Source organism: Cucurbita moschata, unplaced genomic scaffold (genome assembly GCF_002738365.1).
Source record: "Cucurbita moschata cultivar Rifu unplaced genomic scaffold, Cmos_1.0 Cmo_Scf00016, whole genome shotgun sequence".
Taxonomy (NCBI): domain Eukaryota; kingdom Viridiplantae; phylum Streptophyta; class Magnoliopsida; order Cucurbitales; family Cucurbitaceae; genus Cucurbita; species Cucurbita moschata.
The window spans coordinates 278829-305526 of record NW_019268532.1 but is presented as its reverse complement, the minus strand read 5'-3'; the positions used below and the strand labels follow the sequence as shown (position 1 = coordinate 305526).

General features: G+C 35.7%; 4 protein-coding genes, 1 long non-coding RNA gene and 1 other non-coding gene across 6 annotated transcripts; 4 read left to right on the top strand and 2 right to left on the bottom strand.

Annotated features, from left to right (window-relative positions):
• The first annotated feature begins 158 nt into the window (after positions 1-158).
• On the top strand, positions 159-10525 carry LOC111454542 (endoplasmic reticulum metallopeptidase 1-like). The gene is made up of 21 exons (XM_023096042.1): positions 159-481; positions 703-788; positions 944-1045; positions 1255-1361; positions 1454-1554; positions 1918-2005; positions 2390-2478; positions 2740-2879; positions 2977-3142; positions 3223-3358; positions 3545-3641; positions 3888-4017; positions 5312-5371; positions 5520-5638; positions 6712-6836; positions 7512-7736; positions 8422-8582; positions 8777-8937; positions 9363-9445; positions 9524-9609; positions 10054-10525. The coding sequence occupies exons 1-21, from the start codon at positions 269-271 to the stop codon at positions 10195-10197; spliced, it is 2619 nt and encodes an 872-aa protein (XP_022951810.1). The 5' UTR covers positions 159-268; the 3' UTR covers positions 10198-10525.
• LOC111454548 lies at positions 6844-22287 on the bottom strand. Its single transcript, XR_002712447.1, has 3 exons — positions 22277-22287; positions 11629-11636; positions 6844-7397 (listed from the first exon to the last, which is right to left on the bottom strand). It is a non-coding gene; the product is annotated as an uncharacterized LOC111454548 (long non-coding RNA).
• Positions 11580-13433, top strand: LOC111454545 (60S ribosomal protein L17-2-like). The gene is made up of 7 exons (XM_023096045.1): positions 11580-11698; positions 11797-11833; positions 11969-12009; positions 12487-12717; positions 12809-12911; positions 13013-13080; positions 13163-13433. Exons 1-7 carry the CDS (start codon positions 11696-11698, stop codon positions 13229-13231), a joined length of 552 nt encoding a protein of 183 aa, XP_022951813.1. The 5' UTR covers positions 11580-11695; the 3' UTR covers positions 13232-13433.
• LOC111454770 lies at positions 12273-12402 on the top strand. The gene has a single exon (XR_002712502.1). It is a non-coding gene; the product is annotated as a small nucleolar RNA snoR74 (small nucleolar RNA).
• LOC111454543 (small ribosomal subunit biogenesis GTPase RsgA 1, mitochondrial-like) lies at positions 13886-17479 on the bottom strand. Its single transcript, XM_023096043.1, has 5 exons — positions 16520-17479; positions 15439-15660; positions 15123-15317; positions 14820-15013; positions 13886-14224 (listed from the first exon to the last, which is right to left on the bottom strand). Exons 1-5 carry the CDS (start codon positions 17237-17239, stop codon positions 14035-14037), a joined length of 1521 nt encoding a protein of 506 aa, XP_022951811.1. The 5' UTR covers positions 17240-17479; the 3' UTR covers positions 13886-14034.
• LOC111454544 (F-box/kelch-repeat protein At1g67480) lies at positions 22223-26151 on the top strand. The gene is made up of 4 exons (XM_023096044.1): positions 22223-22349; positions 23395-23466; positions 23566-24420; positions 24955-26151. The coding sequence occupies exons 3-4, from the start codon at positions 23894-23896 to the stop codon at positions 25580-25582; spliced, it is 1155 nt and encodes a 384-aa protein (XP_022951812.1). The 5' UTR covers positions 22223-22349; positions 23395-23466; positions 23566-23893; the 3' UTR covers positions 25583-26151.
• The last annotated feature ends 547 nt before the right edge of the window (positions 26152-26698 follow it).

The following is a 26698-nucleotide window of genomic DNA, read 5'->3' as shown; positions in this document are numbered from 1 at the left end:
ATTAAACGGGCACGATTGCATTAAATGGAATCTTCAAAATACACGCGTAGCATAGAATTACCTGACCCCAAACGGCGTCGTTTTGGTAGATCGTTTCTATAATTCGCCGTCTATCGGTGGCTTAACCGATGATTAGCACATAATTTTCATCTTAAGCATTTTGTATAAATAGAACGGCTTGAAGACAGTGGATTATGCAAATTAGTTCACATTGGCATCGTCGCGCCAAATTTACAGAGTTCAGATTCAGATCGTTGAGCTGGTGGCGATGGCTCTCCGATTCAATTCCGATGATGCGACTGGCTATAAGCTATTGCTCTGTTTAGCTCTCATGTATGGCCTTATGTCGATGCTGGTTCACTCCATTGTTCACATGAAGTTTGTCAAGCCGCTCGCAATTGATGCGCCTCTTCATCGATTCTCTGAAGCCAGAGCGGTGGAGCATGTAAGAGTTTTGTCTCAAGAGATCGACGGTCGTCAGGTATGCGGGTGTTTGCATGCATTTTAGTTTGCTTCTACCAGGAAACTTCATTTTGGATGATGATTTGAGCTTTTCCAGCTCTGTTTCTTTCACTTGGTAACCACTAATGTGCGCTAGGGAAGAAACCAGCAATTAATTTGTCATTTTTGATAAATAAACAGCTTAATGTGTTTGTAAGATTTAGTCTTGGGTTTATGTACGCATATATATATATTTTGTAGGAGGGTCGTCCTGGTTTTAGAGAAGCTGCTCGATATATAAAAGGGCAGTTGGAGATGATGAAGGAGCGTGCTAGTGATAAATTCCGGTCAGCGTAGTTTCTCATGTCTACTAACGAAGCTATTCAATTTTTAATTGCTTCTGTTGTTTTATACTGACGAAATGGTCCGCTATGTCATACCTGCATGTGCTTCTTGATAATTGAAGTTTGATTGCTGTATTGCTGAAGTTGTGTATTTACAGAATCGAGATCGAGGAGACAGTTGTTGATGGTTCCTTTAATATGATGTTTCTGGGCCACAGCATATCACTGGGATATCGAAACCACACTAATATCTTAATGAGGTATACTTGAATTTTCATTTTAATTATATAATTGACCTGGGAACTGCTGGGAACTGCTTAAATCTCTTATCATTGAACGAAAAAGAATTCGTGATGTGGGATTAGTCATTCATGTGTTGTGATTCATGTACCAACTTCCGAATAACAAAGCATAGCCTTTTCAGGCAGTATGACTAATTTACTATGACTTCACTCTTGTTGGATGACAGGATTTCATCAGTGGACTCGCTAGACACCGACCCATCAGTTCTAATAAATGGTCATTTTGATAGTCCACTTGGTTCGCCGGGTGCCGGTGATTGTGGCTCATGTGTTGGTGGGTACTGGAAAACCCTTGTCAAAGAAAAGTAACTCCGCACTACTTTCATTGATCATGACACTCTCTTATCACATATTTCATTGTCACAGCATCAATGCTAGAAGTTGGCAGACTTATTGTAGACTCTGGATGGATTCCTCCTCGTCCTGTTATTTTTCTTTTCAATGGTGCAGAAGAGCTGTTTATGTTGGTAGGCATTCAGGCTTTGGTTCTTACCGAAAAATGAACTTTAACTTTCCACTATTATTGTATTTGTGGCAGCCTTCATGATTATAATTTGTGCTTTAGAGGAAGGTATAATTCAAGAGTTTTTTTTTTCTTTCTGTCTGCTTGTCTAGATACTGTAAAATGATGGCTGCTACGTTGGATGTCAAACTTAAAGTGTTTTTATTTGAATTTGGTACAAACATATGCTCGCAGATAATGTTCGGCTTTATCTTTGTTCAGATGTTATGATTAGTCAGTTTTGAACAATCCTTCCGCTCTGGTCTGGAAATTTCCGAAGTTCTCTAGCTTACAGCAAGCATTTGACTTATGCTGTATAATGTTTCAGGGTGCACATGGATTTATGGAGAAACATAGGTGGCGTGATACAATTGGAGCTTTTGTAAATGTCGAAGCATCTGGTACTGGAGGTTTAGGTAAGAAATAATCCTTATTGATTGTTAATGAAGTCTTGTCCATCTATGATTAAGTTTCAGAGTTTGACAATGTGCTACAAAATGATTTTTTTTTTCAGCGATTGAACTTGATGAAAATAGAGTACCTACATTAAAGAATGGAAATGTTGCTTGAATTATGGGTTTTTAACGAAATATTTGTACCTTCATACTGTAAGAATGGAACATGTTGACACTGATGACGAAGCTTGTATTGATTCAAATTTTATTTATAAAGTAATTTGAAATGTATGGCCCAGAGAGAAATTTAACCTTTTTCCCAATAAATAAATAAATAAATAAAAAATTCCTGCATGTCGTGCCACATTATCATTTCTCTAATTTGGTCATTTTTTTTGTTAATAGATTTAGTTTGTCAATCTGGACCTGGCTCATGGCCTTCACGTATTTATGCTCAGTCTGCTGTGTACCCCATGGCACACAGTGCTGCTCAGGTTCTTCTTTAGCTATTATTCTTCTCCAGTTTTATGTTTTTGTATTGCAAAGGAGAATCTTAGTTTCAAATTACGATTACTTGTTTGTTTTCATCCATAGACATCTCCATCAATACCCTGTTGAGGCAACAGGTTGTTATTTTCATATTTCAATAGCTAAATCAAATATCTTCCTTTGTTTTCGAGATTGTGCATCCAGTTATAAAACTGCTGTATTTTTCACCTGTGTACTGTTTATTGGTTTTTCTAATTTGCATGCAGGATGTGTTTCCAGTTATTCCAGGAGATACAGATTATAGGATGTTTTCTGAGGATTACGGCAACATACCTGGCCTAGATATTATCTTTATTTTGGGTGGTTACTTTTACCATACCTCATATGATACAGTGGAGAGACTATTGTATGCATCACATCTGCTGTTTTGGTACAGATACATGATTTGGATTTAAATATATTTTTGTTCTTCAAAATTTTCTGAGACATTCAATGGCATTTAGACCTGGAAGCATCCAAGCACGAGGAGACAATTTGTTCAGCTTAATAAAGGGCTTTGCCAATTCTTCGATGCTTCAAAATTTTAATAAGCAAGCATCTCCTGAAATTACTATCCATCAGGACAAAGACGATGGGGCTATTTTCTTTGATTACCTCTCATGGTTTATGGTATGCTTTGAATTTTGTTACACTTCGGTTATTTTACTAGTACGAGCTTAATGATTGCCATTACTAGCCATGAATTTTAGGTCTTTTATTCTAGAAGGCTTGCTCTGGTACTTCACAAAATTCCAATAGCCGTCTTCCTAGTAATGCCATTCCTTTTGAACTTGCGGGAGTTTAGCATGACTTCATGTTTGGCAACATTTTCTGATTTGACAAAAGGTAAAATAATTTCTTCTCACATTTTTTTTTTGTTAAGAAGCTTCGTCAACTGCTCCTCTACTTTGCATTTCCGTTATACATCAACTTTAATGTTTGATTTTTCATTTTGCTTTAAATTTAAAGTTTATGGTGAAAGCTTGCCAAAATTGTGTCATTGAATCAGCATTGTTGATTTTTTATCTTCAGGATTTTTATTTCATGCCTTGGGGTTTCTTCTTGCTATTGTTTCTCCAATTATGTTTTCCATCATAAGATTGCTATTCACCAACTATTCCATGAACTGGTGCGTATTTTCTCTTTTTTTTACTTGTCTGTTAGCTTCTCTCTTATCTCTACAGATAGATATGGATACAGATATATTTTGGCTTGATGTGTTAATAAATAGTATGTTTAATTTCACTACTGTTACTATGGTATCTAAGTGGCACAAGTAACTCACGAAGGACCTACCTTTCTGGTGGCCACAGTCTGATTTGATGACATTGAAGCAATTTTTATATTCTCATTGACATTTGGAACTTAAATTCAGGTTTTCACGTCCATACTTGGCTTATCTGATGTTCATCCCCTGCTCACTAGTTGGTCTTCTGATTCCAAGAACTATTTGGAGTTGCTTTCCTCTCTCCCAAGATGTTTCGGTTCTTCAAACCTCAAGAGAGGTGAAATTCTATTTTGTTATTTCTTTAGATGAAACTAGTTTTACTTGTTAGTCATATCTTATGCTTTAAAACTCTGATTTTAGGTTTTTTCCTCTTCTTGGTGGCTGGATATAATGGACTATCAATCAAGTCATCTATTCATATTTCTTCCTTCATCTCATCTCATCTCATCTCATCTCATCTGCGTGTTACAATTGAATGATAAATGTCGGTCTAAAATTTGATGAGATATTGCAACAATACTTGCCACTAAATTACTTGCTTTAAAGTTGTGTTTAATATTCTGGACGTTTCCTGCATCAGTGAGAGTTTCAAGATGCTTGCAACGATCCTTCATTAGTATTGAAAGGAGAAAAAAAAAAGTGCGATATGTAATGCACTTCATGTCTTTTTTTTGGTTTTTTAAAATTATTTATTTATTTATTTATTTATCAGAATCAACTTATCAAATCCACTTTTTTATTTTTTATTTTAAGTTTATCAATTAACTACCTTGGGTTAACCCCCTTGCAATAAGGGCCATGTAAAATAATAAAGGGCCTAGAGGAAATGGGTTCAAGCCATGATGGCCACCTACCCAGAAGTTAATATCCTAGTTGCCTTGACATTCAAATGTAGTAAGGTCAGATAGTTTATGTGTGCAACCTGGCCATATAAAACTCAAAAAAGTTTATCAATTGAATTATTCAATAAACATGAAGTGCACAGTTATTGCAACAATATAAAGCAAGTGTCAACTGGTTTGATGTATCTCACAAGTCATATACTCCTTGGGCTTAGTAAGCCTATCTGCATACACAATGAATTTGCTCTGGCGATTTCCTTCAATGCAGAAATTTTATTTGTTACATTTCTTTTTCCTGAAAACTATTCTTCGAAATTTCTTGATTCAATCTTTATGTGATTTACTGTTAGATTGTGTCCTTCCATATGATCGATGAAGACTCGAACCTAACCACCTTGTTTTGGATATGACAAAAACTTTACCCAATATCTTGACCCATCCATAGTCTGGAAAGTTTTATTAGTTTTGTTCTAGAAGTTCCATTAGACCTTCAACTTCTTTACATTCGTTGGGCTAGTAACAAATTTGGTGCACCCATCATGTCCTACCTCTTTGGTTGATGTAAAAAGCTTTGTACTATGATGTGCAATCTTTGGAATGCTCATTTTGGGTTATAAATTGACAACTTTAAAAGCTTACTGGTATAAAATGTATATGTAACATCAATCATATTGACATCACGTATCCCATGTAATTGCTGAGGTCTAATTTGATATTTTAATCTCACAGGCAGTGTCTGATGAAGCAAGGTTTTGGGGCGCATTTGGATTCTTTTCCAGTTTGACAATGGTATGTTGAAGGATATGGCCTGTACGATATCATTTCACCAAAGTGAACGGGCTTGTAATGGAAGAATTAATATTAATATTATTGTTATTGTAATTATTATTTTTTAATTTCAAAGGGTTGATTGCTCAAAGAAGTTTCATAAATGCAGGCATATCTTTTAGCAGGGCTTAGTGGTGGCTTCTTGACCTTCTTCACGTGCATTTCTATGCTTGCTGCCTGGTTGTCATTTTCCGTGGCAGCCAAATATTATGGCCACAGGTCTCTCAGGTTGTAATCTGCACATTACGATTTAGAATTATGACTTGTTGATGCTAATGATATGATTTCTAAGCAAAAGGTTTCTGCCTGATGTTTTCTAATCATTTGAATCAAATCTTCCTCTATGATCATTTTCCTGTCAGATAGAGGTAGTTTACTGGTGTGATTAGTGTGAGTGTGTTCTTAACAAAAAAAATTATTTCAAGTCTGTCGACCTGGATTATTTAACAAACCATAATATGACCTGAACACACTAATATGTTATTGTTCAAAATATTAGGACTCGCAATAAACAAAATAAAGTTACTAACCGCCAAGGTTCCACTTAATATTTGTAAAATGATGCAACATCTTGAAGCATATGTCTACGTAGGGAATCTAATATCTATTGTGTATCTGCGGTTGCATGCTCAAAAAACAAGTCTAACAAATTTTAAAGTTCCATTTCAACGATCTTTTGCTACATCCTCTATCATTACCATCTATCTAACGAAACGGAGGCCTATACCAATTGGCATCTCTTCTTGCCCAATGCATTTTCCGAATTTAAATAAATTCTCTCCATTTTTTTGCTGCATCCAGAATATCCAAGCGTGTTTTGGCCTGACCTATATTGAAATGAATTGTAATAAATTCACACACTCATTTGCATGTTTCATGTGTTGGGAGTTGCAGTTTTACTATGTCGATAGTTGCACCTGTCTGGCATCCAAAAAAGTGAACTGATAGGTCAGGAAATTAGTTTGACTGTTCACCCTTACCAGTGGTAAAATGGATGCAGGCTTGAATCTAGATATTTTTAGGCATGTTTCTTTCTGGGCTCTGGAGTATGGTTGTGTCAGTTCGTCAATTCTGATTGAATCTATTAATTTAATTATAAATCAATTTATTATGGGATTCTTAGCTTGTAGATAAAATTTCTTTCTTCCAGTTCTTATCCACATCGTTGATGAATCTGTTGGTTGTATTCCCTTTTCTCCACTTGAATAATATTTTCCTTCTTTAAAAATTCTCTTATCAGTACTCCTGTTGTTAAATTGGTGAAAGAAATTTTAGTAGTCTGATCAAAGTTTATCTGTTAGGTCAATATTGTTTTATGTGATACCCATGGTTCCATACCTTGCATACTCTGTGTATTTTGGAGGCTTCCTTGCCCAATTTTTAATTGAGAAGACGGGCATGATGGGCTCCATTCCACCTCCGTATGGTTAGTATCCTGAACTGGAATATTTTTCCATCAAATATCTAGTTTCAGCATCTACTTTTCATTTCTGTTACCTAGCTGACCTAAATAGTTTTTATGCACAAAGGCATGTGGGATTCTAAGTGTGATATCCATTCAACAGTCTTCATATCTTATTAACTGGGATACGCCCACTGCCTTTTCCCATGTTACCTGGCTGGAGAAACATTGCAAAATGATCATTTGATGAGCTCTCGGTCTTCAGTTCCAACATTCTTATTAGATATGAACAGTTTTTTTGAAATTCCAATTTTTGGAACTGGAGTTTCATATTATTATTTTTTCAGTGCTAGAGTACTTTGACAAAAATTTTGCAAGAGGCAGCTTGAACTTTGTTGATGGTTATCTGTCACTTCTGTTTATGTTTCTTATAATACTTCTTATATCTTCTGGGTGTGTGTGTTGGGTGGGGAGGATCGGAACTCTATACTTTTCCCATCATGTGCCATATTTTATCAGAAAGATAAGATTCCAATCTAAGAGTCTCTTTATAGTTTTTTTACTTGTAAGTTTATTTCTTCTTATCTGAAACTTTTCTACTATGCATTGTATGCTAAAGATGCATTCTCAAAATTTGTCCGGTTATTCCAATTATCACTGGAAAATGGGAAATTTTAAAATGGCCAAATATTCTTGCAGGGTATTTCATTCCAGATATTGTAGTGGCGGCTACTATTGGAGTTGTAACTAGTGTGTGCGTTGGTCCTCTAATTCCAGTTTGTGGACACTGGTTAGCTAGGTCATCCATCTTGCAATTCTTGTTGCAGCTTATTGTAATTGGGTTGGCTGTTTCCTCGCAATTCTTTCCATATAGTATGGCTGCTCCGAAGAGGGTAGTTCTTCAGCAAACTTATCTTACTTCAGGTATTAAGACACTTTTAAAATATTCTCTTAGAATTTTGATGAGGTGCAATGATCGATACAGTAGACCTACACTATAATAGGAATTTTTTTAGTACTCTTGTACTGCATCTCCCTCTGTCCACACTATGAATTTTGTTTCATAAATTCTATAAACCCCACATCATTCTAAAATAGTGTCGAGGTAACTAAAAATGAATTAGAGTAGCACCCATACTCCCGGAGTCTAGGAAAATTTCCTACTAAAATGTCTTTTCTTTTCTCGACCGACTTACCTACTGCAGTTTGTCACTGTGTGTGCGCCTGTGTTAAAAATTTTGGGCATTGTAAGATACTGCACTAGCACTTCCCAATTTGTAAGACTGCTCTCATTGCAGTTTTTAAGTAGACCCCTGTGTTTTCTACTTGATCTACGTGCTCAGCTTAAATGTTGTAGATGTCAAGATTACAGATTCAAGAAGTTTATAAACTTTGGAGATAACATTTCTGTTCGAAATTTTAACAAAACTTTGTTAGCTAATTTATAAATATTAGCAATCTACAATTTTCATCCTTAGGGTAGAATTATTTTTCCCCTCTTTTAAACGTTTTATTGACAATTCTGACCAAATAATAATAAACAAACCCTTTTATTGACCCGAAATCATTGCTTTTAGTTTTTCTGAATTGGCACTATATTTTGTCACAGGTCCAAATCATCTTGAGAACTCCAGTTATGAAATCTCTGTGGTGGATTCTAATTCTCTAATCTTTCTTTTCAAACATGCTCCTGATGTGGCGAAGGAATTGCAGACTGATTTAGATCTGTCTTTTGAAACTGCAAATTTGTCTCGCCAAGAGAACTGGCTGGTATGTTGCTGTAGATTAGAAAAAAGTGTGACTAATAGGACTTTGACCTTTCAATTTATGATGAATTTTAAAAAACGTTTATTAAACGCAAAATAGACTTGAAATTCAAGAAACAAATCGTAATCAGGACTATACCGTAGGCCTTAGGATTGATGTGAGTGGTATGAAATTTTGTATCCGCTTTTCTTCCGCAGGCACTTTTTCCTGTTTCCTTCTTGTTCACAAGAAGTTTGAAGTTCCCTGCCAAAGAATCAACTGCAGAGCAAGGTTTATATTTCCCTTATTTGATTGCCAGTAAGCCACAAACAATTTCGGATAATGGATCTCGAAGGGTTTACTTGGAACTTTCTCTAGGGTATGTAACTCAACTCTTTTGTTACCCCAGGCTAAAATCCAGGACACAGTTATTATTTGAAATATAATTTACATGGTTAATATGTGCAACATTATATTAGCTGATCCTAGTCAACAATATTCATGCACTGTAATGAGTTATGAACATCCTATCTGTTCTTTTTCTTTTTCTTGCAAGAATGAACTAAGATAATATAAAAAAGCTGTAGTTGTTTGTTTCTTGCAGCCCCTTTGCTTTTAGAACCTAAAATGAAAAATCGTATAGGCAGAATGACTCTCATATCGTGTAGGGTTGGGAATCGGTGTTCGCATGTAGTAAAATAGCAAAAATAAAATTTGTCCAGAATACCTTCCTGGTGGATTAAGCATGTTTGTTCTTTTGATACTAAGCTTGGTGTTGTGTCTGACCGCCAATCCTTCTTCTAGTTCCTTGGAGGAGATTTGGGTCACAGTTCTAAACATCACTGGGCCTTTATCAAGTTGGTCATTTGCAGACAATAAGCTTCCAGGTTAGTTCGGTTCCCTGTCTCGCATCTGATGTCCATTTTCTTCCCGACATGAATTATTCTCCTTACAAATTGGAACAGCACCCGAGACGCTCAACGGTGGGCCACCCTCGTACATATGTAGACTTAGCGGAGCCAGCCACAGAAACTGGACATTTTGGCTAGAGGTACAACAAGCTCACACATCGTAGTGGTCACATTGCATTCTTTCCTCATATTTTGCTTTTATCCAATATATAGTAACCAAGGATTTTTGCCAATACATTTAGTGAACATGATCTCTTGTTCTAATTGAGAAGCTCTCACTATAAGCAAGTTCATCAATATTTCACGATTACCCATCTTCTCATCTAGCCAAACTAGTTGAGGCATATATCTTCAATCAATAGGTTAGATGTTTGAATACCCCACTCCAAAAACTAGCTACCTTCTTCATGCACCTTAGTATTTTCTTCTAATTAGCTGTACAAGCTTGCTTACATTCTGAGAAGATGCAACTTAATACCGAACGTTTTGCTGTTATGACGAGTCATGAAGTGAAATTTGCTATAAGATGCAAGTGTGTTAGACCTGTTTATGTAGACTCATGCTCAGCTCTCTGGGAAATGTAGGCTAACAATGACGAAGAATTGAGAATCAACGTCGCAGTACTGGATCAACAGTTGACAAGTGAAGTAAAGAAGCTGAAAAGTCTTTTCCCAGAATGGGTTGATGTCATTGCATATTCCAGCTTCATGTCTGCTTACACCTTCTGATTCATCATCCTCGCCCGGGTACGCTATGGATCCACAAGAGTTTGGCTGATCGAATCGGGTTCAGGTTCAGGTTTAACTTATTTGATGTTTGTTTCTCCACAATAGCAGTCCTTCCACCCCTCCATCCAACCAGGCTCATAGGAAAATATTTTAGAGCTTGATTAGTTTGATTGTAGGATAGCTGTGATAGTCTGTTTTCTTTAGTAATGAGAACTGTTTCTCCATATGGATTTGAAAACTTTAGATACTTCTAATGTTCCAGTGTTTGAAGCAAGGATGGGATGTTGATTTCTTAACTAATTCAACTATATTTTATTTGTAGTGTTAATGGTGGATAATTATTTTTAACTGTCATTTAATCATATATTGATTATATTTAGATTATTAAATAATAAAAAAATCAAAATAGCAACACTAAATTATTTCGGGTCAGGAAGGGAAGTAAATGTTAGGGATCACGACTCTGTACAATAGTATGATATTGTCTGCTTTGAGCATAAGCTCTTGTGGTTTTGCTTTGGACTTTCCAAAAAAGCTTCACTCTAATGGAGATAGTATTCCTCACTTATAAACCGACGATCTTCCACTAAATTAACCAATGTGGGACTCACTCCCAATAATTCTCAACAATCCTCCCCTCTAACAAAGTACACCCTTTGTTCGACACTCTAGTCACTTTTGACTACACCTTCGAGGCTCACAATTCTTTGTTCGATATTTGAGACTTATATTGACATGGCTAAGTTTTAGTCACTTTTGACTACACCTTCGAGGCTCACAATTCTTTGTTCGATATTTTAGAATTCTATTGACATGGCTAAGTTTTAGGGCATGGCTCTAATACCATGTTAGGAATCGCGCGACTCTCCACAATGGTATGATATTGACTTTACTTTGGGTTTCCCCAAAAGGCCTTACTCCAATGGAGATAGTATTCCTCACTTATAAACCCGTGATCTTCCACTAAATTATAAACCCATGATCTTCCATTAAATTACCAATGTGGGACTCACTCCCAGTAATCTTCAACAGAAAATATGTGGAAAAAAACAAAACAGGAAATATTTGGAAAAAAACACGGAAATATTTGGAATATGGTATATTATTATTAGGACGAAGGAAAAAGAAAAAACAATGATAGATTTGCAAATATTTTATTTAACATATTATTGACATTTTTTAAAAATAATTTCAACTAAAATGTGGGATTCGTTTTGCAAGTGATGATAATAAAATTTGTAATTATATATATTTTTTTAAAAAAAAAGTAATATTTTGTTAAACTATTAAAAAAAATACTAGAAATATGCAAAATGGGCCAAGCCCATGAAGCCCAAACCAGAAATAGGGTTGGTCTTATAAGCCCCCTTTGACTTTTTTAGGGTTTTGTGGAGTTTTGTCCTTCTCTGCCTATAAACCTAATTCAAGCACTTCTTCTTCTACCTCAGTCACCGCGTAATTCAACTGTTTTTCAGAAGCCGAAGTTGCAGACGTCGCTATGGTTCGTCTTTTATCCTCTTGTTTTATTCTTCATAACAATGTCATGTGAGGTTTATGTGTACGATAATCTTGAATTCCTCTTTATGTTCATTGTTGCAGGTTAAGTACTCGAGGGAACCCGACAATCCCACCAAATGTATGTTTCTTGTGGATTTCGATCGATTTCTGTTTGAAGCTCTGCATTTCTTTTGTTTATCTTCTATCGGCTTGAATTTTATGGCTTCATTGAGATTTTTGCCTTGAACTGACACTTCGTTCTTTCTCTTTTCAGCCTGCAAAGCCAGAGGTTCGGACCTCAGAGTCCACTTTAAGGTAGGTTTAATTCCTCACCATTCCGAGCTTTGATATTTTCTTAGTTTCCATGAACTGTTTTCTACTTCTTTCCGATGTACAAAATATTTGATTCAGGGCCATATTTCCTTTCCGGTGCAAGTAATGGATTGGATAAGTGATAATATATGTGAGCTTTCGCCTTTTCCAGACCTGAAAAGAAGTGCTGAATCCTTATGTTTTTTGCCACTCGCATTAACCCGACATCGTCTAGCTTTCCATGATTACTTCTGTGTAACCTGATGATAAAAGCAGGGCTTCTGTTGCCTTCTATGAACAGGGCTCTCGTAAACTTCAGGGAAATTATATGCATTGTTATTGGGTGAACCTCTGTAACCCATAGTGTCTGAAGGTTCAGTAAATGATGCGACATATTTTAGCTTGTAGCTTTACTTGCATATTTCAGTGCATCATGTTGATCAAACTAACGACATTAACATGTTAATCTTTATATTGTAGAACACAAGGGAAACTGCCCATGCCATCAGGAAGTTGCCGCTGGTCAAGGCCAAGAGGTACCTAGAGGATGTACTTGCCCACAAGCAGGCCATTCCTTTTCGTCGCTTCTGTGGTGGTGTTGGACGAACTGCCCAGGCAAAGAACAGGCATTCCAATGGCCAAGGGCGCTGGCCTGTCAAATCTGCCAAGTTTATTCTAGATTTGCTTGTGAATGCCGAGAGTAACGCTGAAGTATGTAATAATTCCTGTTTAGTTTCACTCTAAACTGTTGCTCATAAGTTCAGTTTTTTCACTGTTGCTTATAAGTATTATGTTCTTTCAGGTTAAGGGTCTGGATGTTGATTTGCTCCACGTATCTCACATCCAAGTAAACCAAGCTCAGAAGCAAAGGCGTCGAACCTACCGCGCTCATGGAAGAATCAACCGTATGTTCTGAATACAGTTTACTTATTTTTTCTCTGGATGTCTGCTTAATAAACATCCTGCCTGACATTTCCTTTCCCTTTGTTTTCCTTTTGATTGGCAGCATACATGTCTTCTCCTTGCCATATTGAGTTGATTTTGTCTGAGAAAGAAGAGCCTGTTAAGAAGGAGGTAACCAATTAGATTGCCTAATTTACATTTGTGCTGTGAAGGAAATAGATAGATTGCTTTCTTATTGTTCATGATTCTACAGCCTGAGACTCAGCTGGCTACAGGCAAATCGAAGAAAGGTCGAGCGATCCGAAGCGGTGCTTCTTCTTGAATCAGAAGTACAAATTTTGATCTGGGTTTTACAGTGCCATTTTTGTTTTGAAGTGAGTTTAATTATAAGTCACTATATAGGAGGTATTATGATTTAGATGTTTTGTGTGACATGTTATACTCGGAACCTTCCAGTTCAAGTTGCTATCACATTATATGATAATTTGATTCAATTTTTCATAATGAGATCAGATTGATCCCCCCATGGCATAGTCAGTGGCCACTATTGGTCTCCTTCCTCTAAACTAACAAATAAATAACAGTGACATTAACATAATCAAACTTCTAAAAGCCGAGCTCGGTAGATTTATCGATAATAGTTCGATTAAATTATCAAGTTTGTCTATAGATTGTATAAAGAAACTTTAGATTTTTCGATTTAATTTTGTGTGGCATTCATTATTGACCTATTCTATATTTTACTAAATCCAAAAGGTTAGAATTTTATTGGACAAAAAAATTAATTTTATATATAATAGAATAATTAGTTTAAAGATTTTTTATAACAAACTAGAAATTTAATTATCTATTAGACAAAACAGAATTAAGGTCCAACTTGTATAATATAATTATATTGTTATAATAAAAATGTTTTTGTTAATAAATAACCACTTGCAGAGTAAATTTACAAACGATTAGAAAGAGCTGATAATCATGTGAAAAATGTTTAGAACATGAAATTTAGCATTAGAATTCTGAAATCGTCAATTTTCTTAGCAAGTTTATTCAGCATGTAAGAGTCGGAGAAGTGAAAGGAAAGTATATACACTGGGGGGTTTATAGATGCCGCTGATGGCTTTGCTCCTACTTGTTTTCGTTCCTCATTGCCCTCAAAATGGGATCATCCTCCTCCAACGAGTCGTCATCTTCGTCTTCCAACTCGTCCAACTCATTGAGTATCGACTGGTTCACTCTCTTACGAGATTGTCTCCTATGCTTCTTGAGCTCCAACCTTGGTTCTGCTTGCTGCGCACCCATATCTCCAACCTTAATCCTGCAAATAAAAGTTCTTCCATCACTATAGTTTTGGATTCGTCTCATATGAGAATGAAAGAGGATTCGAGGTAACCACTCGATATTGTTATTCGAATATATATCAATAAAGGCATAAGGTCAGTAGGAGGACTATTAGGGCCATTCACATAAACAAGTTATAGTTCCTTTCGACAACGACGCCCCTAATCCGAAGTAGTATCACAAATGCTATATGAATATAAATGCATATAAAACTGCAATCAAAATATTTTATCAAATGTGATTAATAATCTTTGTAGCACAAGATGAGATCCTCGAAAGTAATTACGATATCGAAGTGATAAACGCTTAGAGAAAGCAGCAAACCTACTTCCTTATTACTAGAAAAGTCACAGCAGTATTGCCAAATGATCAAAGGCACATTTACAAAACATTTGCAGACATCCCTTTCAATGTTTAGCGTTCTAATTTGTTTAAAATCATATAAAAAAAATGCTGAAAGGAAATAACATCGCAGATCAATGGATTCTATTTAATGTATTACCTCTCTCAAGCACAAGATCAAAGAAGCAATATTTTAGTGTAACTATTCACAATCTCTAAGGTAAACATACCTGACATCCCCCTCTCTTTTCGTTCCAAATGTTCTCAACTGGAATTCTTCCCTAATTCTGATTTCATCAAGAAGTTGGAAATAGTATTGATATCGCTCCCAATCTCCATTAATAACGCAACCCGGTTCGCCAAGATGTAAGCAATCATTAAAAGAGCATTTAGCAGGTTCACTGGCAAGAAGCTTGTTCCGGATCTGTACAAAGAAGTTAGTTCAACACAAGAAATTCCACAGAAGTTGAAATTTATGCCAGAATTATAAGCATTGGTAATGATGGTCAACAATGCTGAGTAATGATGTACACCTCAGGGAAGGCTTGGGCAAGTGATTGCTTGGTTATTTTCATCAAACTAGGCTGGTTAAAACCAGGAGTATCTGCAAGATAGCCCCCTCCCATCAACGGTAGGAGAGAAACATGACGGGTAGTATGCTTCCCTCTACCGCTTCTTGTCGAAACTTCTGCAACACGCTGATCCTCAAACCACTTGCTATCTCGAATCTGTGAATAGACCAGAAAAATATACAAACCCTTATGAACCGAGTGATCAAGAAAGCCCCAGAATTAATACACTAATCAACAAAAACAACACAGTTAAAATTGGAAGAATGATTGAACACACGGGATCAAACCAATTATCTCCCTCTACAGCATCAGCAGCACGGTTATTGCTTCTCAGAGCATTGATGAGACTTGATTTCCCAACTCCACTTGGACCCACAATAACTGTAGTTTGATCTCTCAAAATATATGCTAGGGAATCAAGTCCAATCCTTGTTTGAACACTGCAAAAAAGGGGGTCATAGCCCCAGCTGCGCAGTCTGGACTTCCAAGAAACTACTGTCTGCAATATGCCATTCCTAATAACTGTCAGCATCAAGAAAGGAAATGCATGCATGCATAGTTACAAGAAACTTTGAACAATCACTGCTCTCCTAGAGAGATTCAAGCAGGATCCAAAACTAGAGAGTATGCAATATGTCAAGGAAGCAAGAACAAAGTTTATGTACAGAGCAAAGTAGCAAAAATTATAACATAACTGTGGTTGACAATTAAGCAACAGGCTTGTGGGGTATCGGTCGAGTTAAAGACTAGTGAAAACTTACTGATCAAGTAATTTGACTTAGTCAATTGATGTTAGTGCCACTCATTTAGGGTAGTGGCTTGTAATTAGGAGGGACCTGACTTCGACACTTAGTGAGGTTGGTAAGAGAGATTGTAAGGTTAGTAGTCTAATCAGTGGATTTGGTCCTACAAATACATGTAAATTTCTCATCTCAATACACAAAATAGAATTGAAGCACTTTTTTCATGCTATTTCTCTATTGTTTCCACTAATTAAGAGAGATCTGTAAGGTTTGTTCTCTTTGTTTTTCGTCAAGTAGTAGGACTAGAGCATGCTTTCATTGAAGCTCGTTTATACCTTCACATTTCCAAATTATGAACAGAAGTTGCTAAATTACCATGGCTACATTGTAGGACTAGAACATGAACTTTGAATCCTCTTTTCACACGATATTAAACCTTCAGAGATTAAGTTCAGTTTCAGGTGTTCAGAAAATCCTTCATGTTCAACAATCTGTCATTACTCGTATTCATGAGAAAAAGTATTGGCAGATGATGCTAGAGATTTCAGATATAGCCTAAGCGACCAAAATAGTTATGATCAGAGAGCTTAGTAAGTATAAGATTCAAACTCTAACCTCTTCATCGACGAGTTCCAATTTATTGAGACCCAGCGTCAAGGGAATTCCGGTAGATTCTGCTTCCACTAGAAACCTTGTAAGTGTAAACGGCTCTAACTTCGGCTGCTCTATGGAGAAGAGCACAAGCAAATGGTCCACATTGGCTACCGGAGGATCAAGGATCTCCGAGCTTCTTTGGAAGACATTCTCGATCATTCCCCTGCGGTCCACCCAATCAATCGAACCAACGACCACCTTGTCCCCGACTAACACTCTCCTCTTTATCTTTTTCAGCACCGCCTTCACTACGCAGAGCAACTCAATTCCAAGGCGAGAAGAATCCAAAGAATCTCCTTCTAAGCTTCCAGAACGCTCCGAATCGTTGTTCGAACTGTCAGAAAGCTGAGAAGGAAGCGACTGAACAATTACGCGCATGAAATTAGCTTGAGCAGCAGCAACGGTGCCGATGGCTTGAGATTCGGAGAGAGGAGGAATATCTTGGGGAGAGAGAACCGGTGCAAGAGACGAATAATTCTTGAAAGTGTGTTTAGCTCGGAGTAGATTCTTGCTTGGCGGAGGTTTATTGGAGACATTGTTAGGGTTATGCTGTTTGGCAACGATTGAGAGGCATCGGACGTTGAAGCATCGCCGGAGAACATTTCCGAAGCCCGGGACTGATGCAATAGCAGCAATGGAGGTGGAGTGGTGGCGGAGCATAGAAATGGAAGCAATCGCCATGAAGGTAACAAAATTCAGATATCGACTTCTGAGATTGAACAAAATTCAAAACTAAAACGAATTCACTCCTAAAATAGCTCAGACTCAACCCGAAAATGAATATTCAAGACATCTTTATCTTCGTCATCGTTGAATCTAGAGCAATTATATCTTCCACCGGAGAAGATGAAGGCATTTCATTGAGAATCCGACGGTCGAACCTTCCATACCAAAGCGGAGCCAATTGCCGTTCCCGTCCAGAACTACTTGTCGTATGACTAAAATGGGCCATACAGGGTCAAGCGCAGCCCATTTAACACATTTGAATGATGAGCAAGGCCCATTTATTTATGGGCTCTCTTCAGTCTTTCTCATAGAGGCCCAACCCGTTTTTGCCTAGAAGGAGTACTTGAATTTTTTATTATTTATTCGATTTTTTTTTTTAAATTCACAAACCTATTAAAAATTTAAGTCTTATTTTCCTTAAAAAAAAAAATATATATATATATATATATATATTATATTTATTATATCAATTAATATTTTAAAAAATGAAAAGCGTAAAATATTAAATATAAAATTTAAAAAGTCTATAGATGTACTAGACGCAAAATTAAAAGTTTAGAGATCCATGATATACAAAATTTAAAAAAATAATTATTTAATAGACACATCTAAATATATTTAAACACTTATTTAAAAATTTAAAAACTAAACTTATAATTTAATTTTAAAATTATTATCTCCCCATCTTAGTATTTTTAATATTATATTAAACAAATCTTCTTTCTTAAATAAATTTAAAAAAAAAAGTGTGATTAGACGTTATAGATTACAATTCTTTTAAAAAAAACATATATATTCCTACGAATTACTTTTGTAACCAAATTTAATAAAGTCCAGTTATCTAGTAAAAAATAGTTGAAAATAATTTAAAAAAATAATAAAATAATTGGAAGAGGATAAGGTGAGTATGGTTGGTGATGGGTTGCTTAAAAAAAAAAGACGCCACTTTGAAGTGAGGTGTCGAAGGTTCGGCCTTATCGCTGTTTATGCACTTTTGACCATTCCAATAACAACCACTGTACCCTCTCGGGACTCGTGGAGCCACATCCATTTTTGAACACCCGTGTTCCTCTTCTTGAATGGGTCAATTTAATTCAAAATTAATAACATAAAAAAAAAAAAAAAAACTAATTTAAATAACGTTCTCCTCATTGTTTTTTTAGATTTTAAAATGTTTTAATTTTATTATGCAAAAGAATAAGTTGATTGAAATTTTAGTTTTTATAATTTATATTTAGTTGATTAATATGTATAGTATAAATATTGATTTGACTTTTAATTATTTAGAAGTCAACTAATTTAATAATTTCATAAACTTATCCATTAAATATTTGTTTGACAATGAAAACGTGCACTGAAATTGTGTTTGGATACGTAAATAACGGAGCCGTTGATTGATTTTGAAGCCAACACTTAATCTATTAACCAAACACTTCCCGATAAACTTTCCTCTGCTTATCTTTATTCCTTATCAAAACTTTCATATTTTAACTAAATTTCAAAATTCTTTATCTTGAGTATTTATTCTATCCTCTTTTAAGGTATGGTAGGTTTAAATTCTCCTGATCTTCATCTTAAATATATTATAATATAATATTTATAAAAAAAATAAAATATAACCCATTATCTTACGATAAATATCTAACTTTTTTTTTTAATCTTATGTGTATTTAATTTTTCGATGAATTATATTTTAAATTTTGAAAAATTAAAATTCTAACGATAAACATAATTTGACGGTTTAAATATCTTTATCTATTTCTGTTAAATATAATTTAATCAAATTAGATTTCCGACCATCTCAATTTAATTTAATCTTGTAATTATTAAAAATATTTTGTCCTCTAAATTAAGACATTTTTTTAATATGAGACATTCGTTTTATTTATTTAATTATGACCTAATCGAATTTAGTTTAATTTGAGAAATTTATAATAAAAAGAATTGAGGTGGATCCAAATCGATAGCTTATCTAAACCCCACAAGCCTATCCTTAAAGGTCAAATTTATTTATTTAATTTTTTAAGTGACAAATAAAACATAAAAAAATGGAAAAAAAAAGATAGACTAAGCAATTGGGTCGGTTCGAAACCTACCGATACGGTTCAAAACCTACCGATACGCAATTTCGATGGTCCATATCAAAAATTTGTATTTTTTTTTTCTTCAATAAAATCCCTTTATTATTTTATTTGAATTTTTCAAGTTCAATAACCACTCTGTCCAGTTGTCGTCCATCATTGCCAGTAGGTATTTAAATAGATTAAAGATTTAAATTTTAATATTTTTTAAATTATATTATATAAAATACATCTAGCTTATATTAACTTTGAAATAGCTACATTTAAATACGTTGATTTTTTTTTTTTTTTGTTCATTTTTTTACTTTAAAAATAGTTTTATAATTTTACGATCACGAATAAAAATGGATGATATTAATATATGTATAAACAAAATAGAAGCGACGTGTCCAATAATGGAAAATAAGACGTCCACAATGACGTGGAAGAGTGGGAATGGAGGTGAAGCGCTCGTCTCTATCGAAGGAATGGGGTCTTAAAAAAAGCCCTAGCGAGTTCCATCAATGGCGGTCGCTGCAATTTGGCCGCTCGAACGGGGCCCTCCACCTTCGTCATTCCACAATCCACGCCATACGCCGTCAATTTCAACTCAGCCCCCTCCAATTTTGATTTGACCGTCGCTCGTTCTTCCTCTCACGAGGACCACTACGCTCACCAGCGCCGATCGCCATCGAATCTGACCTCCATTTGCGTCGACGTCGCTGCTGTCTTCTTCCGATTATGAACAGAAATCGACGCCTTCTTTTTTCCCCTCCACTCGTATTTCTTCACCAAAAGCAGAAGGAAATCCGAGGTCCAAGGTTCACGGAATTGCAGCAAACCGTGGAAAGTGAAATCCAGGTAGAGTTTGATTGTTGTTGTTCTAAGAGAAGCGCGCTAATGGCTTCCACAAGTTTTGTTTGTGGTAATTCCTCTGAATAATGTTCGTAAAGAGCATTGTCAACCAAAATCGCTCGTCTCTGTCACTTGGAATCCAAATGCGATCGATGTGGTTGTGTGGTAACGGCAACGCAATCGATGCGAATCAATAGTCCAGCTTAAGCCACGTTTACTCGACCTCAAATTTAATATCTCCAAATATTATTAATTGTCCACCAATGTAATTTAATGAATGATCGCGTTTATAATCAACATATGAATCGTATGTATTTATAATCAAATAATACTCTCCTTCATCTCGATAAAGCCTTTTGAGAAGCCCAAACAAAACCATGAGAGCTTATGCTCAAAATGGACAATATCATACCATTATGGAGAGTCGTGTTCATCTAACATGGTATCAGAGTCATCCTAAACTTAGTCGTGCCAATAGATCGGTGAATCCTCAAATGTCAAACAAAGGACTTTAAAAGAAAAGGAGTCGAGGCTCCTCGGTGCCAATATAGATTGGTGAATCTTCAAATTGCCAATATAGATTGGTGAATCTTCAAATGTTAAACAAAGGACTCCAAAAGAAAAGGAGGAGTTGAGGCTTCTCAAGGCATAGTAAAAAAATGACAAAGACTCCAAAAGAAAAAAAATGAGTCGAGCCTCGATTAAGAGGAGACGTACTTTGTTCGAGGGGAGGTGTTGGATGATGAAAGTCCTACATTGGCGCTAATTTAGGGAATGATCATGAGTTTATAATCAAATAATACTCTCTCCATCGGTATTAGACATTTTGGGGCAAACCGATGAGAGTTTATGCTTAAAGTGGACAATATGATACAATTGTGGAGAGTCGTGTTATCCAGTTATAACTCTAGAAAGTTTAATTTTGAACTACATGTAAAATATAAAATATTATTAAAATAGTTATGATTTCACCGTTTAAAATGGAATGAAATTAATTAAAATAAGAGGAAAACTGTTGGCTAATAAAGTAGGTTAAATAAATTAAGGATGGTTGTTTGGATAAAATTAGTATATTTTAAGGAAGAAAGTCCAATTTGGGAGGTATAAATCGTTGAAGCCATAAATAAAGTGATTATTTGTCTAATTAAGTAATTATTGCCCAACTTGCCGTCCCTCCTCTTATTTTCTTCATTTCCTTTTTGACTTTTTCCCCCATTATGAATGACATTTGTTGATATTGAGTTAGGGGCAATTTTGTAATGTTACCCTCCAATTATTGAATGAAATAAAACTATATATATATATATATAATATATGATCCTCTATTTCCATTTGAGGGAAATTCTTGAAATTGGTATTTTAATTATTTTATAACCTAATGTTTTTCTTCTTGAATAATTATTTAATTGAATCCCTAACCAAATTTTTATTCATTTAAGATTTTCTAGAATTTAAATGGGTAAATTACACGAGAAAATAAATATGCCATATAAATTCACTTATTTTTAAAAACGTTTTATTAATTTTCAACGAATTTTCTGAGCAATATTCCAACTTATCGTATTTAAAAAAAATCATTGATTTAGGAATAATAGCTAAATAAGTGGAAATAGAAAATTTATTAAAAAAATTAATAAAAATAATTAAAATATGGTCACGATGAGGAGTATTTTCATAAAATTATATATTTATTTGGAAATTGTATTGCAAAATATTATTTTACTAATTTAATTTTTGGTTAGTTGTAAAAATTGTTTGAGCTTTCCGAAATTACTAAATTAATCTCATGATTAAAGAAAGTTTAATTGGAGATTAAGGTTAAAAATAAGATAATAAAATTAGAAACAGGTAATTAATTAATTAAGTTGTTTTATTTCGCTAATTCCTTAATTCGGGGGAACACAAAAGACGACAATTATCGTCTCCTTCGTGTCTTGGCGAGCAATTGCGCGGAAAATCTCATTCTGACGTGGTCCGGTTCTGTCAGTTTTATCCTTTTCTTTTTTTTTTTTTCATTCCTATTTTTGGTTCTCTATAAATCTTCTTCAATCTCAGCCCCACCCTAGAGACCAACCACATCTTCTTCATTTTTTTCAAATCTCTCAACAACCCTCTTTGCTGCTGCTGCTGCTGCTTCTGCCGCCTCTCTGGTAATCTTCTCTTTCTGATCTTGAATCTGCTGTATTGATTATGTTCTTTTTTTTTTCCGCTTTCGATTCCGGCTTGTGTTTGCTGCAGATCTGGTGGTATTTTCTTTTATTTTCTGTTTTAGATCAGTTTACTTCACTGGATCTTTGTATCCATGGAGTTTGGATTTGTGTGATTCTTGTTTGTAATTTTTTGGAGGCGGGGGGTGAAGTGGCTTCTTTTTGTACTTCGTAGCTGTGCAGCTTGTTAAATCCTATGCAATGCTGTGTTGTTGTGTTTATGCGGCTGTTTATGCTTTGCCATTGTTTTGTTTGCTCTAGATTCTGCTGTTCATCGTTTTGCTAGGGTCTTGAATTGTCGGCTCAATTTCTGAGTTCAGTGTTCATGTATCTATATCGTTTTTTATGGTTGTGATTTTGATGCGATGGAAGTTTTGTTGGTCTTTGAGAACGAACAGCTTAACTTTTCCTGGTTCATCTTGTTTTTTCGCGATTCTATAATGTTGAGGGATTCTTTTACTTTTATTCAATTTTTGAGTTCAGTGTCTGTGTAGAAGATTAATTGACTTCAGATCCGGTTGAAGAGCTGTTTTCTTGTACCCTCTTGAAGGTGACTGTTGGACCCAACTTGTTGGCTGCTTTGCTTGTATTTCCCTCCATATCTCTGCTAAGCTCGGCTTCTATCTGCTTCATTATGAAGAAGCTGCTGAGATATTTACTGTCACTTTGTTCGGCATCGCCATTCTCACCCTTCGAATACTGAATAAGAACACGTGTCAAACCCAATACTCGGTGTTTGACGAGTCTTTTTGGCCCATGCATGTGTCGCTTGTTTGTGCATCTTCTATTATTTTTTGTTTCTCCTTCTACCTCTGTTGAAAGATAAGCTCAAATGATATGAACTCGTTTTGGTTTTATATCCTTTTTTCATATCATTTTAAGCTTGGACCTTATAATTCTTGTGATCTGGGACTTAAAGTAATAATCAACCGATTTGTATTTGCCTTTGATATTAAGCGTGTAATCTTTATGACTTTCCATATTTCAGACTTTCAGTTTCTCTCTATTTTCAAATGGAAGTCATGGGGGGCTAACTTGGCGAGTTCTATGGCCTTGACTGGTATGTTTTTCTTTCAAATCTGACACTGTGCATACATGCTCATCGGCTGTCACTTTCACGAGAACTTGGGTTATAAGCTTTATGCTGCACGATGTGTAGGTATTTTGGCAATGCATAGAGAAAGAGGGAACTCTATAAAGTTGCAGAGCATCACTCATACTGCCATATCTAGTAAATATAATCGTGAGTTTTCTGGCATGGACTTTGAATCAGATTGGACAAGACACAGAAAGTCCTCTGCATTTGCTGCTCAAGTGATCCGTTCTGCAACTTCCTTTATGCCTTGGTCTTGCAGAATCCCAATTAGTAAAGGATATCACGAATTTCTTTAATTGAACTCAATCAAGTTATTGCACTGTTTGAGCGATACTGTTGAAGAAAAACAGTCGTCGTTGTACATGATTTAATTGGTTACTTTATTTGTATAATGCCTGGATTCATTTCTGGAAAGAAGAGGTTCACAGAAATAAACATGTGCATCATCAACACTGTTAAAAAGAATTCAGTTAGTCATTCGAAGAGCGATACCAGATCCACTCAGTTTGATTATGAGTCTGACAAGTCTCTCTTTCCTGGCTTGCCCGATGATGTTGCAAAACTGTGCCTTGCCCTGGTTCCACGTTCTAGCCACCCATCTATGGCTGGTGTCTGCAAGAATTGGAGGTCATTCATTAAAGGTAAGGATTTCATAACCGAGAGGAAATTAGCTGGTGCTGTTGAGGAGTGGCTGTACTTCTTAACTATGGATACTGAAAGGAAGGAGTGCCACTGGGAAGTATTTGATTGTGTAGGACACAAATTCCGAATTCTTCCCCCGATGCCTGGGGCAATGAAGGCTGGTTTTGAAGTGGTGGTTTTGAACGGGAAGCTTCTTGTCATAGCTGGTTATTCGATTGCTGACGGGACTGATTCTGTATCATCCGACGTTTATCAATATGATTCTTGCCTTAACAGGTCTGTTATCCATATTAACCTTAGAAACATATATTCCAAGAAGTTGCTTTTATACTTATTATGATTAACGTTAGGCCTGTTTTGGTTGATAAATCTGATTCTCATTTCTAATTACCCTTTATTACTTCCCTTATTCATATTTTTCAGCCTGATTGGATCATCTTCCGATTCATTTTTTTTTCCCTGATTTTTTAGATTCATTAGGTTTTTATTGGTTGGAGCTTCCAGATATCTTGGTAGGGATTTGATTTTTTTTTTTTAAAATTCATATTATTCAATTATTTTTTATTTTTATAATTATATACAATGGTTTTTGTTGATATAATAAAAGAATTTGAAATCGCGCTGCTATTAATTTCAAGACACTCCCATGTTTATGGTAGTGTTGACTGTTAAGAAGGCGCTTCTTTATTTGTAGTTATAGTGGATTGAGCTTCTGTTTATGATTGCTTTTTAATTTCTCTGCTTGCTACGGGGAAAGTAGAGTTGGGTTTTCACTAGTTAGTCATGTGACTTCTTCAAACATGGATGCAGGTGGAGCAAATTAGCCAATTTGAACGTAGCTCGATATGATTTTGCTTGTGCTGCGGTTGATGGAGTTGTCTATGTGGTTGGAGGCTATGGTATAGAAGGTGACAATCTAGCAAGTGCTGAGGTGTATGACCCCGAAACTGACAAGTGGACTCTAATTGAAAGCCTTCGCCGCCCTCGATCAGGCTGTTTTGCGTGTGGATTTGACGGTAAGCTGTACGTCATGGGTGGAAGGTCAAGCTTCACCATTGGAAATTCGAGGTTCGTCGACGTGTACAATCCCAAGAGACATAGTTGGAACGAGATGAAGAATGGTTGTGTAATGGTCACTGCTCATGCTGTAGTAGGTAAGAAACTCTTCTGTATGGAATGGAAGAACCAACGAAAGCTATCTATGTTCAATCCAGAGGATAATTCATGGAAGATGGTACCTGTTCCATTAACTGGTAGCTCTAGCATTGGATTTCGGTTTGGCATAGTGGATGGGAAGCTGTTGCTCTTCTCGTTGAAGAACGAACCCGAATACCGTACTTTGTTGTACGATCCAAATGCAGCTCCAGGTTCAGAATGGAAGACCTCAGACATTAAACCATCTGGCTTGTGCATGTGCAGTGTGACCATCAAGGTTTGACAATGGAAGTGTCATTTTAGAGTGAAAGACAGTCACATTTTATCCAGTTTGACTTGTTTGTTAGCAGATTCTAATTCATCCTCCATTTCTATTATCTGACAATGAATGATTTGGTCAATCATTTAAAACATCATTCTTATCTTAATGATCTAGTGGAGAATCAATCCTTTGATGATGTTTGTTTTCAAACAAGCCTGCAATCCAGATAGATAGATACTCATGAAGCAATCTTTACGTTGCTTCAACTTGCTGCTGCAACTCATAGAAAATGTAGATTGCTGATCAAATCATGTCAAGTGAAGTCGAAGGTGTCAGCTGAACCCGGTAATCGTCTGGTCAGTTGCGGGCTATGCAAGCCTTTGAAGTTCGAACTTAGAACCTTCAAAGTGATGGCTTTATTAAGAATCTGTTTGAGAAATTGATGTGTGGTATGATATCCAACCCCTACGGCAGGGAATTGAGTTTTTAGAACTAATCCCATGTTAAGAAGATGCATGAAAGATTGAAATCTGTACATAATAGGTAAATATGGTATCTGGTGAATGATTTACTTTTCCCGTGACCGAAAATTCGAATCTCTTACCTCTACTCAAATAAGCCTTAAATATCAAGTCCTATGTTCGTTTGGTGTGTGTTTGTGTGTGTGGATACTGTATTATAACCTTTACCAACACAAAGGTGTATACACAGATTTAACTCATAAATCTATTTAGACACGGACCTGCCGCCTACGTGGAGGGAGGTTATACAGCAGTCCATGAAAAAGATGGCCAAAACTATTCCTGCTTGATTTTTCCAGCGAAGAGAACTATGATGACAAATAACATTACAGAAACAACACCCATTTCTATTTCTTAAAGTTCGATCTCTCCCCCGGATGAACTATATAGTTAAGAGAAAGCATGAACTAGAATAATGAGAAAGAGCCATGAGATCCATTCTGGTTCATTTTCACCTCCAATTCACTACCTATATATTCAAACCAGCATTGCTAGAATCAACGGTGTATATAAAATGTCTACTACAACACTCCATTTCAATGGCTCTTTGAACTTCAAGTCCTTTACTTAAAGGCCGAAGTTGATGTAGATCAACACTATTATACAATCATCAGAC

Bases quoted from the DNA above. Each gene is read 5' to 3' on its own strand.
- LOC111454542 (XM_023096042.1), top strand. From the start codon at position 269: ATGGCTCTCCGATTCAATTCCGATGATGCGACTGGCTATAAGCTATTG. The intron at 1,555-1,917 runs GTAGGCATTCAG...ATAATGTTTCAG, and splicing joins CAGAAGAGCTGTTTATGTTG to GGTGCACATGGATTTATGGA. The intron at 7,737-8,421 runs GTATTAAGACAC...ATTTTGTCACAG, and splicing joins GCAAACTTATCTTACTTCAG to GTCCAAATCATCTTGAGAAC.
- LOC111454545 (XM_023096045.1), top strand. The intron at 12,718-12,808 runs GTATGTAATAAT...ATGTTCTTTCAG, and splicing joins ATGCCGAGAGTAACGCTGAA to GTTAAGGGTCTGGATGTTGA. The intron at 13,081-13,162 runs GTAACCAATTAG...ATGATTCTACAG, and splicing joins AAGAGCCTGTTAAGAAGGAG to CCTGAGACTCAGCTGGCTAC.
- LOC111454543 (XM_023096043.1), bottom strand. From the start codon at position 17,239: ATGGCGATTGCTTCCATTTCTATGCTCCGCCACCACTCCACCTCCATT. The intron at 15,318-15,438 runs GTGTGTTCAATC...GTCTATTCACAG, and splicing joins GAGATAATTGGTTTGATCCC to ATTCGAGATAGCAAGTGGTT. The intron at 15,014-15,122 runs GTGTACATCATT...TTCTTTGTACAG, and splicing joins TTGCCCAAGCCTTCCCTGAG to ATCCGGAACAAGCTTCTTGC.
- LOC111454544 (XM_023096044.1), top strand. From the start codon at position 23,894: ATGCCTGGATTCATTTCTGGAAAGAAGAGGTTCACAGAAATAAACATG. The intron at 24,421-24,954 runs GTCTGTTATCCA...ACATGGATGCAG, and splicing joins TATGATTCTTGCCTTAACAG to GTGGAGCAAATTAGCCAATT.